The sequence below is a fragment of the Brachycentrus maculatus genome, unplaced genomic scaffold (genome assembly GCF_059751285.1).
Source record: "Brachycentrus maculatus isolate JH-2025_06_01 unplaced genomic scaffold, ASM5975128v1 h1tg000519l, whole genome shotgun sequence".
NCBI lineage: Eukaryota > Metazoa > Arthropoda > Insecta > Trichoptera > Brachycentridae > Brachycentrus > Brachycentrus maculatus.
Window position 1 is genome coordinate 98,041 of NW_028281265.1, and position 15,486 is coordinate 113,526.

A 15,486-nucleotide genomic window follows, 5' to 3' on the forward strand; every position below is an offset into this window, starting at 1 on the left:
CTGGATGTATATAATAAAATCTTACCTCCGTTAGTGCTGGATTTTTGGTCATTACTCTTAATTCTTCAACCAGCTCTAATTCTCTTAATTTGATGTCTTTTGAAGTAATTTTTTCATTGACACCTAAAAAAATACAACAATTAAGAATTCAAGCAGGAAATTTGTTTTCAATACCTTCAAGACGTAGACATCTAAAATATATTAAGATATATGACAAAATAAACACGATAGAATAGATGTCTCTGGTGAAGTTCTAGTGATTCAAGAACAGTGTGTCAAAATTGGTTCATATAAATAGAACTTCCAAGAATTGGAGTCGTGACGTTGTCAATAATGGGTGGAATTGGTGAATGTTACACGTGTGTAAAGTGATCACTTTAACCAGCCTATGACGGTCGTCAGCCCCGTAAATGCCCAGACCTCTAATGAGATGTCAAAAAATAATATGAAAATAAACATGATATTAAAATAACTGACAGGCAAACAAGAATACGTGGAAGAAAATAATTCTTTAAAAAATCTTCTGTACATAAAATATAACTGTTCGTTAGCTCGAAATCTTAAGCCTCTTAGGTTATTTGCCGACAGGTTTGATTGAAGCTTGGAGCAACGTAGCATTCAAATACGTGATCTTTTTTAGATATCCCTGTGAAAATTTCAAACATGCTTTATTTAAACAGTTTTTTTTACCAAAATGGCAGCGTCATCTGTTGAACGTAACAGTAACACACAGTCAATTATTAACTTTTTTATGGTGGACAGGAAGTTCTTGACAGCTGCTGTCACTAAAACAATTTTAATGCTTTCATTAGCATCGTTGTTGTTGTCTAAATTTTCGTTGTGTAACAAAAACTTTATTCTTTCTTTTCTATTTGACCAAACTGAGCCATAGTAACGCATGGTGGGGTGCAGCTATTAAATGCACTAAATAAGAAGGATATGGCCTACCTTCCTCTCTAATATCAATGGTAGGAGACCACGAAATCTTAACTATTAATTTCTTTCATTAATTGATTCGGCTGTAACTTTGTGGTAGAACCTACTAATTTCAAATTTAAGTTTTACTCGATAAATACCACTTTTTTTAAGAAAATCTATTGATTGAATTGTTGTTTATGCTCCCACTGTTAAAACAATAAAAAATAAATAGATAAATAAAAATAAGGAACATTCCTATCTCCTCTTCTTCATTCTTCAACGTCCCAATGACACAACTCAAAAACTTAGACTCATATTCACCTACGGTGTTTAAAAATTATACAAAATGCATCGAAAAACGTATCACAATAGATATAAAAAAAAAATTGTCCGCCTCCGTAGTGTAATGGTCAGCACGCTCAGCTACCGTTCTAGAGATCCCGGCTTCGATCCCCAGGGGGGGTCAAATAAATATAAGTGATTTTTTACTGTAATATTTATTCAATATTACCCTGGACTGGTACCTGAAGCGGAGGGCTGATCACCTTTCCTTCATGTGTAAACGATCAATATAACACTGCGGTTATATGACACAGTGCCCTATGCACCATTGGGGTGCGGATAAGAGTTTCATTATTATTATTTAGTGGTATTAACCAAGTAGAATAAAAATTAAAATACTCATTTCTTATTTTACAATCCTATAAAATCGTCGAGATATTTTAACGAGATGCCATCTAACAAATCGGTCTATTAAGTGTGGATTGTGGCATCATAAAAATAAATATTTCACATTTCTATTGAATTCCGAACACACGGTATTCTTTATTTTATCATAATAATGTTATTTCAAAGCAGGCAGACAGTTTGACACATGAAATGAAAAGTATTTGAGGAATAAATTAAGTAACCTCTATTTTATATTTTTGATTATCAAACTATTGACTGACTGAAATCATAATAAAAAATGAAAACGTTAAAATACGAATAAAATGCTATTTCAAATATTTTTTTATTAAATTTAATGGAGTATTAAAAATAAAACACTTGTATTAGACAACTTATTGATTTGTATTTCCCACTAGTTTCGAAAACTACAGATTTATGTATTTCGTAATATATAAAATTTAGGAGTTGAAATAATTGACAAGTATGTATGAGAAAATAAATATATGTCGAAACGTGGAATAGGCAATGAATTTTCGAAAGCTGTCCCACCGCATTCCCAGATCTATACAAAAGCAACTAGGCCTCCTGAGAGACCTTCTCTTGCAAATATTTTTTTAAAACTAATTTGCGAAAATTTTTGAAAATGTGGAAATAAATGTATCCCAATTTTACTGTGTACATATCGCTCACTCCTTTCAAGAACGTCATAAATCAAAAACCTTGATTTTTCAGGAGAACGTTTTTAAAGTTTAAAAATATTATACAATGTATTAAAAATAAATATAAAGCCACTTTTTGAACTTTTTACTGTGCAACAGATCTTTTTAGATAAAAACTGAAGGTTTTTTTCTTAATTTGAAAAATATTAAGTTTATTCAAAAAAATAATTAAACAATACCTTTTCTTTGAAATGCATAAACAACACTTTCTGCCCTGTAACAGGTGAATATTAAGTTAAAAATATTCCGCTTTTGCTGGGATATAGTACATTTTATGGGCATTCCGAAAACATGCACAACTGAAAATTGACGATTTTTGATTTATGACGTTCTTGAAAGGAGTGAGCGATGTGTTTAAAAGTTTAATATCCTTATTAAATTTGGTGGTGGATTTAAAAACTTGTATCTATTAAGATTGGCAGTGACACGAGGCAAAAAATAATTGCAAAGAATGGTGTGGATTAATATTATTTCTGCCCACCGATACGAAAAATGAAAAGAAAAAATGCACCCACGTCTGTTGTCCACAATGTAAATGGCTATCGTAAGAAATGTGTAATACATGATTGAGATTTTTTATCATCCCTTTTAAAAAGATTTTGTTTTTTGTTGAACCTCGAAATCATTATAATAATCAATTTTACTTTCTATTTGAGTTCAGATGCGCCAAACCAATTTGGAAACACTCCACTGACGTTTTGGCAGTTCTTACGGCAAGCATGTTGCCAAATTTTAGCCTTATTGTAGATACATTTGAGAAATTTTATAAAAAAATATTTTTTTACATTCCACTTGGCATTTGATTTGAGTATTGTATGTTAAAATATATTTAAAATAATTTTACATAACAACATTTTGAGTGTGTCCAAATACTTGTTCACAAAATCTGGATTATCTCCAATTACAGGAGTTATTTTCATATAATTTTTTGACATCTCATCAAAGATGAAGAAGAATTTGGAAGTCTGGGCATTACATACTAATAAAAGAGTTTCTGATCAACAAAAAGCTTCTTTTCATCTCACCAATAGATGTCTCTAGTGAAGTTCAAGTGATTCAAGAATAATGTTTCAAAATTGGTTCATATATATAGAACTTCCAAGAATTTGAGTAGTGTGGTTGTCAGTAATGGGTAGAATTGGTGAATGTTACACGTGTGTAAAGTGATCACTCAAACCAGCCTATGACGGTCGTCAGCCCCGTAAATGCCCAGACTTCCAGATTCTTTTTCATCTTTGATGAGATGCCAAAAAATAATATGAATTTTACATAAATTTGTGTGTTTGTAAATTTGTTTTGAACTTTAAACTATATCAAGTTTAATATTTAATAAAAATCAAGTAGTGAATTTAAACATATAAAATAAGCTTGGGTTTGATTAAGTTAAAGCACAAAACTAGATAAAATGCCTTTTTAAATTACAAACAAAAATTTTAGGTTTGTTGACTTTTGTTTGCTTAGTATTTTATTTCTAATCGATCAAGAATTTCAATATGAACCTTCTACTTGAATAACCTATTAATATAAGTAACTAGTATTGCTTTAAATAAAAAATGTTAAAAGTTTAAAGATTTTTAATAAACGTAAGCAGAATTCCACATTTTAAAAAAAATATAAAAAGTAAAAATATCACATCAATGAATCAAAATTAAGAAATTCATTTCTAGATTTTTTAAATTTCAATTGAATTTTTTATACAATAATACAAAAACGAATAGATTCCTATTAAAAACAAAAATATTTTAAAATAACAGATAAAACATCTTGATAATGTATCTCATGGGCGCATTACGTATGTATTATATACAACAAAAATTTACGCCTATTAGATTTCTATATATGCAACTAAAATCATATTAAAAGTTTAAATAGGAATGTATTTATTAATAATAAGAAAAACGTAAAAAAATCATTAAAATTTAAAGTTTATTTTTAAACAGTTGGCTACTAAAATTATGTCAACTAAGTTAATACATTAATAAAAACGAAAAGGCCAATATACAGGTATTTTGCTTTATAAGAACAGTAGAGTAGAATAGAAGATATGTAAGTACATATAATACAATAAGTAGAATTATAGAAAATAAAAAGTTCACTTAACATATAAATAATAAAAACACTTTAAATGTAATGTAAAAACATTTGTTTAACACAATTTTTAATTATTTTAATGTAAGCATGAATAATTTACGACTAGGTCTTATACAGGTGTTTGGTTTTATCACAAAGCTGATTGCAAATCAATTAATAACACATATGATATCATCAATATTAGAATATACAAGAAGCAAAAAATGTTTGCAAAGACAGAGTGGTATGGCGTTCTATTCTCTCTGTCTAATCCTCCAGTAAAGCATCATGATTATTAGATAGTTAGTTTGAAAATAAATAATAATTTAAATGTGTATGATACAAAAAAAATCGGCAAAAAAGTTTATATTAGGGTTTAATTATTTGCTTCGCGTCCTGTGTAGTATAAAAATAAATAAATTACTCGCACAGCTCTTAAAATTTGTTTTGTTCGAACTAAATTACCTACTTGTTTTTGTCCGCAACCGAGGCGAAACAAAGAAAACAAATATAACCAAGAATGTAACTTCCTTTGTATCACGTCCAAATAAAATAAAGTGAGTGAAACCAAATGCTTAAAAGCTTTGACAATTTGCGGAGGAACATGTGCTGTGTCGTTACTATCGTTTCGCTTCGTATTAAAGTGATCAAAATATCTTATTTCATTGGATTTAAGTTTTGTACTGACGTTTCTTGGTGGAACTGCATTTTATAGAATAAAATAACAACTTTGTACATCTAGTTAAGGTTGAAAACAAGGAAAAAGGATTAGAAATCCTCGAAATAAATAGATTAAAAAATTGCCCAGTAAAGAAATATTAAACGACAAAGTCACACACATCCATTCACTTTTACTGTACCCATTAAAACACAAACAATAAATACTTAAATTTCATGTCAATGAGAAGTAACTGCCGATTTTTTTTTATGTTTCAGAGAATACAGGACTTCCCTATACTAATGAGCAATAGAAGAGGTCCTCAACCAACGTTTCTAGATTTAATTATATATATGATAATACGAAAATTAATTCTACCATAAAATTATATCAAATCATTTCTATAACCTTTACCATAACTTACATGTAATTATTATTCTTATTCAATACTCTTTCAATTTAAATGCATTTTGTCAAAAATAATTTTAAAAATCATTGTTTTTTAACCCCTGTTTTATAGTGTATATAACATAGAATTTTATCTTGCCTCACACCAGTCTGATTATGTTGGTTACGACAAAACCCGGCTGCTGGTCAAATAAAATTAATGGAGAAAAAACACTACAGTTGTTATTTTATTATATATCTTATTTCATATTAAGGCCTATAAAATATGCTTTGAGATATTCGAAGAGTTTTTTCCAATAATAGTATGGGTTTTTTTTCATTAATATTATCCTCTATGATTCCGAATACTGAACGATATATTGTATAACATTTATATACTCTACCCAACTAAAAACTACTGAAACGCTAATGCTCATGTAGTCAACTGTAGTGTCCCTAAGAGAAAAATAAAGAGTTCACGCATACGTATAAGCCTGGGTGTAACTGACATAGAAAGGAAGGCAGAGGAAAAGAAATTGAGATGGTATGGGCACATGAGACGTAGAGAACCTGAACATATTGTAAACCAGGTGATTTCCATGGATTTCAAAGATATCTAGAAGAAGACCAAAAAATTAATGGATGCTACAGAAAGATAACATGATTCGAAGGCATGGCCTTGGTGACGTTGTCCATGATAGAAGGACCTGAGGATGAGGAAAGCTGATCCCAACAGTCTACAAAGACGATAAGTTAGGATGGACTCAGGAAAAAAAATATGGATAATTAAATCGAAAATCGATTATTTTCCATACATAAAGAAAAACCATATGAAGATAATATTGATGGGTAGAAAAAAATAAATTAAACATAAAGTAATAAATTAAACCCTGAAGAGGGCAACAGGTTGTTGCCGAAACTAGTTGGTTTATAAAAAATTGAGTGGATCAAAACACGAAGTATTTTTATTTCTCGAAATAATATGGATTTTTTTTAAAAAGACAACAAAAAATAACCTCTTAATTCATTTTCCCGACAGATGCAAGAAAATATTGAACCCGATTTTTTTCGTTCATACAAATGTGAAGCGGAAATTTATTAATACGTATTTTTTGTTTGTTTTAGTCGATTAAAATATAACAAAAACACTTAAACGCTGAGAGGCGCTCAATTAATATATATATTTATGTAATCCTTAATTTAGATGAGATCAAAGACACCATTCACATTTGCAAAGCGTGTTTGGATAATTATAATTGAGTACTTTACGCTTTACATTACGTTATATTATAGCTTCCATCTCACGTACCAAAATAACATTAAACTTTCATTTAAAAATTAACAACGCCTATTATATGTCATGTGTTGAAAGCTAAAAAGGTATGAGTGACAAATCACCTATTTTCAGGAGACATTTCATTCTTGCTCATATTCATGAATAACGTTTAACGGTTAATTTTAAAAAAAGCGGCATTATTTGAAACGCATCTTCGACCTCTCATGCCTAAAATCTTCTTCTTCTCGCCTTTATTATTACGTCGTATAGCAGCAGCGCTATCTTGACCGTTAAGTGTCGGGTTGTGGTCCCGTGGTTAGTGACGCGGACTCTCAAGTCGAAGTTTCTCGGTTCGAACCCACTCTACTACAATTTGATACCTATTTCTAATAATGAGCCGCTTAGGCTTACAGAAATAGTATGAAATTGAAATATTTGTGTAATAATAACACAAATATTAATAAATATAAAAATAATAATAACAATAAAATATGGAGGAAAGATGATCAACATCACGCTTCAGGCACATCTATAGAATCAATAATTAAATAAAAATAGATTTTGTCCGAATACGTTACAAATCTGGATTATCTCCAATTAGGAATTATTTTTTTGACTTTCGTAAGCCCTGTTAATGCACAGACTTCCACATTCTTCTTCATCTATTTTGAGATATCAAAAAATTGATTTAAAAATAACTCTTAATTAGATATAATCAGATTTGTGAACAAGTATTTGGACTCACTTAAAATGTTGTAAAAAGATATTTATTAAAAAAAAAATAAAAAATTTCCAGTTTATTTTTTAGTATTTTTGATGATTACTTAAGGGGCTACATTATTTAAAAATTATTTTTTGTTTGTATCTTGTGTTGACCTTAACATCCCTATCTCAATCATTCTGTTTAACAAGAAAGACTAATGTAGATCCATCACGAGAGAGAAAAATAATGCGGTAACTCGTTAGACAAGTTTTGAAATGGTCGGATGCAAATGTCTAGTCGACGTTGTCTGTGATTCTGATTTTAGACAGAACCATCCATTTTTACGTAAGCCGGCGTCTGAATCATTTGTCTTGAGTATAAGAAAATAAAAAAAAGAAAAAAAACGTCTATCTAAAATATTATTTACTTATTTAAACTTCATGTACAGAGTAGAAATAAGTATAATTTATATTTGAAGCACTAACTTTGTTATTTTCTATTTTATAATCATAATGTTACTCTGTTTTAAAATCATTATAAATATTTAATTATAATGTCTACCGGTTTCGAAGCTAACCGCTTCTTGATAAAAAAGCGGTTAGCTTCGAAACCGGTAGACATTATAATTAAGTTATAAAAAAATATTTATAGTGATTTTAAAACAAAGTTACATTTTAATTATAGAAATGAGTACATTGGTGGGTTTATTGGTAAAAACCAATGAACCAAAAACAGACTAGTGATATTGGTCAAAACGTTTGATACCTTATATAGTTGTTTGCAATCAGAGGGTAGATAGTATTTAAACATTAAAACAATTACAAATCGATGATAATAAGGAAGGCAAAAGATATAGGGAGTTTAGGGTAGGACGTAGAGAAAAAAACTAAGGGATAAGGTTTTATGGACATTGATTGATAGAAATGTCTCAGGCTTTTCTTAAAAGTTATTAAAGAGGGTGCATTTTACATGAGGTTTCTTAAAAAAACATTATCTGATTCACAACCTTTTGGATGGGTCACAAAATTACCTTATTTGAACCCATATCCACACCCAGTGTTATTTTGATCGTTACATGAAGGTAAGGTGATCACTCCAGCGCTTCCAGAGTAATATTAAATAAATATAAGAGCGTAAAATTACAAAAAAAAACTCAAGAAGAAGAATAGACCCATACAAGCAGACAGATCGTTCCTTTTTCCTTTAATGCATTTTTTAAAGGTTTTTTCTCATAAATATTTTAATTAATTTATTAAAAACTCATCGTTTTATAAGGATTTCGTAAAAACGCTATAAGGTGCATTTAATCATAAAAGAAAATTTATTTTCGCTAAGCTTTGTCCAGCGGAGCATTCCAAAGTCATTACTTATGACTCGGTCATCTAGCAGAAGATATAATGGGAGTGTCTGATGCCAGAAGATGATAAGTGTCTCGATGGAATCTAGAAATCAGGATCTTCCAAAGCTAAAAGCGAACTAATAAAAACAAACAAATGGCTTATTGTACAACCTGCTAAAAATATATCTCTTTTTTCAAAATTATTAACTTTATAAATAAAAATGCATAGATTATTTTTTGACATCTCATCAAAGATGAAGAAGAATAAGTCTGGGCATTTACGGGGCTGACGACCATCATAGGTATATTCTTCATATTCCATATTCTTCTTCATCTTTGATGAGATGTCATAAAAATAATATGAAAATAACTCCTGTAATTGGAGATAATCCAGATTTTGTGAACAAGTATTTGGACACACTCAAAATGTTGTAAAAATCCATATGTTGGTTTGTTTCAAATCTCAAATTTCCTCTTGTTATTAACGGGTAGCTCTGATATTTAGACTCATCTTGCGTTTTATATAAACGTGACAGGTAAAAACGTGTATTTTGACTTATTTTGGCCCCCCATGGCAGTGCCATCTGATGAACGTAATAGAACACGAAAAACATAACATTTATCATCGTAGACAAAGTGCTTCTTGATAGCTGCTGTCGCTTAGTATTATTAGTGTTTTTGCTTACAATTTCTTTAAATATTTTCATTGTTTCACAAGCACTGTTAAAGTATATATTATTTAAAATATATGGTTAGTATTTTACTTATTATTTTGAGAAATAAAAATACTTTGTGTTTTGATCCACTCACATTTTTATTAACCAACTAGTTTCGGCAACAACCTGTTGTCCTCTTCAGGGTTTAATTTATGACTCTATTTATCTTTAATTTATGACTATATTTTATTTCCTTTCCATTTGACCAGACTGAGCCACACTAATGTACAGTTGAAAACAGCTACATGATAAATATTTCTTAATAGATACATATACATGAGCTTCAGGAATATATTTATTAAATGCACATTATTATTCCTGTGTTTAATTTGAGAAAGTTATAAAACTCAAAATTCTCAATGGAGGGTAGCACAATTAGTTAAAATTCCACATCTATCAAAGAACAACTAACATACAAAAGGAATACAGCAACATGGATTAAATTTCTCAAAATAATTAATGCAATATATATGTTACAAAACTGTACAGAGTGATCTTAATTAACTCAGTCAAATGCCAGGTCATAAGACCTGGAATGCTTAGATTTTCATCTACTTTCGTATAAAACGTAAGATGTTTTGTCTCAAGTTGGTACACCTATATTATAATGTATAATTTATATTCGCTGTACTCGCTTTGAACATCGCGCAAAAGCTGGATACATTCCTGGCCAGCTTAATTTATCATACCATGTAACCGCTACATAGTAGACAATATAATTAATTTATAATAGCTTTTGTTTTAATGTAATACTAGCCACTGATGAAAGTGCCTAACCTTTTTTCATTAATTGATTCGGCAGTCACTTTGTGGTAAAATTTATCCATTTTTAATTAATGTTTTACTTAGTAAATACCACTATTTCTTAAAATCTTCTGTGACATATGTTTCGATGCATTCCGCATGAATGCGTGCGGAAAATGATGCGGAATGCATCGAAACACGTGTCACAGTAGATTTTAAGAAATAGTGGTTTTTACTTAGTAAAACATTTATATAAAAAAAATACCTAACCTTACCTAACTTTACACAAAAAACCTTTAGTTTAAAAGACTTATCTGCAGATAGGATAATGAGTATATGGAAAGTGGATGTAAAAAATACATCACAAATACCCTTCAAACCCTTATCTGCACCCGATGGTGCATAGGGCGTTGTTACATGTAAATGCAGTGTTATCTTGATCATTAACATGTGAAGGAAAGGTGATCAAACCTCCGCTTCAGTTTTCAGTCCAGGGTAATATTAAATGAATATTAGAATAAAAAATCAGTTTTATGAAAAATCAATATTTATGTAATCTCCCCCCCCCCCCCTGGGAATATTCACAAATATACAGAAAAAATGAATATATATATATTTCTTATATTGATCTTCCAATTTATAAGAATTGATCAAGAACCGATGGCACATGGCTAAATGATATTGTAACAAGAAAATATATTGTTTTCTTGTAAAAATATTTCTTAACACTCACACGTACATAACTATCTATAAGTAAGTATAAGGTACATAACGAACTTTTACCTGTATGATTTTTCACAATAATGGTTGTTGGCTCAAACAATATTGTTTTGTAAAGATCTATAGAGTATTAAAATTATCTCATGAGCAATTATATCCACAAGGTGTGTATGAAAAAAACCAAGCTAGACGGTTTAAGATAAATCATAAACTAGTGATGTTTGGATTACAGCAACAAACAGCCGATTGCAAGATGAGGCTGCAGGGTATGAAGACACAAAAGATATTGGCGGATACAATACTATTATGTGAATATATTGAGTATTTTAATTATCTAATGTGCAGTTATATCCTCGAGGTGTATATTAGGACCCAAACTAGATGGTTTTAGATAAATCATAAACTAGCGATGTTGGATTACGACAATAAGAAACAGCCAATTGCAAGATAAGGCAGCAAGGTATGAAGACACAAAAGATATTGGCGGATACAATACTATTATGTGAATATATTGAGTATTTTAATTATCTAATGTGCAGTTATATCCTCGAGGTGTATATTAGGACCCAAACTAGATGGTTTTAGATAAATCATAAACTAGCGATGTTGGATTACGACAATAAGAAACAGCCAATTGCAAGATAAGGCAGCAAGGTATGAAGACACAAAAGATATTGGCGGATACAATACTATTATGTGAATATATTGAGTATTTTAATAATCTAATGTGCAGTTATATCCTCGAGGTGTATATTAGGACCCAAACTAGATAACTAACTAACTAAAACTAACTAACCATCACGCCGCTTCCCCGCAGGGGTAGGCAGAGAGAATAGAGCGCCACACCACTCTGTCCTTGCAAACATTCTTCGCCTCTTCCACGTTCATGCATCTCCTCATACATACCCGCCGATTGTTACGACTCCTAACCTGACCACTTTCAAGTATTTGGCATACCTGATCGTGCCATGTTTTTCTCGGTCTTCCTCTGCTTCTTTTCCCGCTAACATTCGCCTCATAAATTTGTTTTACCGTTCTTTCCTCACTCATTCGTTCTACATGTCCAAACCATCTCAACACACCTTTCTTAATTTTACCGATAATGCTTATCTCAGCTTTGCATTCTTTCCTTATTTCACTATTCGCACATCTATCATACATCGTTTTGTTACACATTCTTCTGAGAGATCGCATTTCGACTGCATTCAGTCTACTTTCATCCTTCTTTTGCCAACTCCATGTTTCACTTCCATACATTAGAGTTGGAACCAGGACTCCGTTGTGCACTGCCAGTTTAGCTTCCGCTGATAGGTTTTTATTTGCTATAACTGATTTCAGTGCACCGTTCACTTTGTTCCCAGCATTCACTCTCCTTTCTATATCTTTATCAATCTTTCCATCCCTAGAAAACATACTACCTAAATACACGAAATCATCTACCTGTTCCAGAATCTCTCCGTTTACCAATATTTCACATTCAGATCTGCATTCTTCTCTTTCAAAAACCATAATCTTAGATTTGCCAACATTCATCAATAAGTCACTTTCCTTGCACACATTATACACTTTTGTCACCAACGCCTGCAGGTCTTCTCTGCTATCGGCAAGAAGAACAGCATCGTCAGCATACAAAAGGCAACAGACAGTCAAATTATTCATTCTGGCTCCAACATTTAAATCTTTCAGTTCTTTCATGCAATTATCCATGTATAGGTTAAACAGCCACGGTGACATTACACATCCCTGCTTAACACCTTTAGAGATGCTAAGCCAGGATGAAAATGAACCACTTACCCTTATGCATGCAGTGCTATCCTCGTACAAGGATGCTATGCCTTGGATAAGTTTACTGCTTACCCCATACTCAGATAACACCTTCCATAGCTTCGTTCTATCAACTCGGTCATACGCTTTCTGCAAATCCACAAAAGCACAGAAAAGCTTTTGGTTTTTGGACAAAAACTTTTCAGTAATGTTGCGCAAGGCAAAAATTTGATCCGTACATCCTCTCCCATTCATAAATCCACTCTGGACATCCCACACTTTGTCCTTTGTTATGGTTCTCACTCTTTCAATAAGGATTCGACCATACATCTTGCCAACAGCACTCAATAGACTGATTGCTCTATAGTTCCCACATTCCACCCTAGAACCTTTACCCTTGTAGAGAGGCATTATAACTGCCCTTCTCCAATCCACTGGAGTATAACTCTCCTCCAGACAACGGTTAAAGAGCCTATGCAACCATGTGAGAACTATTTCGCCACCATTCTTGACGTATTCTGCGGCAAAATTGTCGAATCCTAGAGCCTTTCCATTTTTCAAAGACTTAGTGGCATTCTTAATTTCTTCCATACTTATCTCTCTTGAAACATCATTCACACATATTCGGGGAAATGTACTTACGTCACTAACTTTATTAATCGTATGTGTTTCATACACCTCCTCGAAATACTCTTTCCATCTCTCTTTTATATCTTTTTCATTCGTCACCATTTTTCCGTCTTTCGCTGCAATCGATTTCGTACATACATTCAAGCTTAGACTTCGGGAGTTTTTGACTTCTTTCCAGAAAATTTTTATATTTTCTTGGAAGTTTTTTGTCATTTTTACTCCTTCATCCTTCCTCAACAAACGTTTTCGTTCACTCACCCCTTGCTTAACTTTCATTTTACAATCCTTGTATACTTTTTTAACCGATTCATACTCAGCGGAGCTTTTATTCCTCACTGCCAAACACTTTAACCACGCATTCTTCTTCTCTTTCACTAAATCCTTAACATCATCATCCCACCACGCATCGCCTTTTTTCCTTCCTTGTACCGCTGTACCACACACTACCTTTGCGGATTCACACACACTACCTTTCAGATGTTCCCACATTTCATTTATACTAAGTTCATTTACATCTTCCGCAATCAACCTGTTGCATACGTCTGTTTCAAACTTAACTCTTATGTCATCATTCTGTAGCTTTTCTACTTTGACTCTAGAAGGAGCCGCCACCTTGTTCGTTTTGGCCCTCCACCCTTGGAACAGAATCACTCTTGAAACTACCAAAAAGTGATCTGTTTCCATTTCGGCCCCCCTAAACACTCTTGTGTCTACTGTGGCGGATCTCAATCTAGAGTCAATGACGACATAATCGATAATAGACCTTTCATCACATCTCTCCCAAGTATATTGATGGATTCCCTTGTGTGCAAAAAAAGTATTTGACACAAAGAGATTCCATTCCAGACATACCTCTAGCAATCTCTTCCCATTATCGTTCACTCTCGCATCTCCATACAAACCGAGCGCTGATTCAAAACCGTCTCTCCTTGTACCAACCCAGCCATTCAAATCACCGGCCAGAATTACCTTTTCATTATTCATTTTTCCATTCATCACACTCATTACATTCAACCAAAACTCATCTTTCTCAGACTCGCTGTCGGAGTTGACGGGGGCATATCCTATTAAAACAAGTAGCTTTGTTAACCCGACTTTGAATCTGACAAACATGAGTCTTGCGTTGACGAACACATACTCTTTCATACATTCTACCATCCTGGGTGATAGAAACGCGGCGACGCCCCGACAAGCTCTATCTGACTCCGGGAGTCCAGACCAGAGAATCAAAGTGCCGTCACGTTCCATCGATCCACTACCTTTTTTCCAGCTTTCAGTCACACATAACAAATCCAAACACTTACTTTCCATTACATCACACAGTTCATTCATTTTTTCATCCATACGTCCTCTTACATTCCACGTCGCAATCCTGCATTCATGCGCTATCCTCTTCTTTGCGCCTCCACGGGAAAAGCGGCCAGCTGGGTGGCGAACCTCAACGTGGCCATTTATGGGCATTTTCCCGCATTCCACAACTTACTAACTATTATATACTACATACTAATTGAGTCACAGCACACACACAAACACCACTGGGTAATACCCTGTCACTTAAACCGAAAACGAAACACTTCCAGGAAACACAGAGCACTGTAATGACGGGTAAAACCCGTACTAATCGTAACGCGGGTGAAACCCGGAGCGTATCGGCACGCGACTGTTCCCTTCGGCGGTCAGTGAGCATTCAAAACATCCCAAACTAGATGGTTTTAGATAAATCATAAACTAGCGATGTTGGATTACGACAACAAGAAACAGCCAATTGCAAGATAAGGCAGCAAGGTATGAAGACACAAAATATATTGGCAGATACAATACTGTCATATTAAGATCTGTAGAGTATTATTAATATATAATGTGATGTTTTATACAAGAGAAACAAAGATAGGCGGTTTAAGATGAAGCTTAATCTGGTGTTGTTGGATTACGACAGGAGGAAACAGAGAATTGTAATGTGAGGCAGAAAAGTATGAAGATACAATATATATTAACGCAAACAATACTGGTATGTGAAGATCAATAGAATATTATAATTACCTAATGTGAAGTTATATCCATTAGGTGTATCTTAAAAAATAGAGACGGTTTTAGTTAATTTAGTTAAATTATGAACTGGTGTTGTTGGATTGCGAAAGCAGGAAATAGACAATGGATAGATGAGGCAGCAAGG

At 32.5% G+C, this 15,486-nt stretch overlaps 1 protein-coding gene across 8 annotated transcripts in view; it reads right to left on the reverse strand.

Annotated features, from left to right (window-relative positions):
• The window catches only part of LOC148301764 (potassium channel subfamily K member 18-like), a 40,546-nt gene that overhangs the window by 23,578 nt on the left and 1,482 nt on the right, over positions 1-15,486 (reverse strand). For all 8 annotated transcript variants that reach the window (XM_088272755.1, XM_088272754.1, XM_088272748.1 and 5 more), the window contains exon 3: positions 26-123. In XM_088272755.1, coding sequence (XP_088128881.1) covers positions 26-123 — 98 coding nt within the window. The remainder of the gene's footprint in view (positions 1-25; positions 124-15,486) is intronic.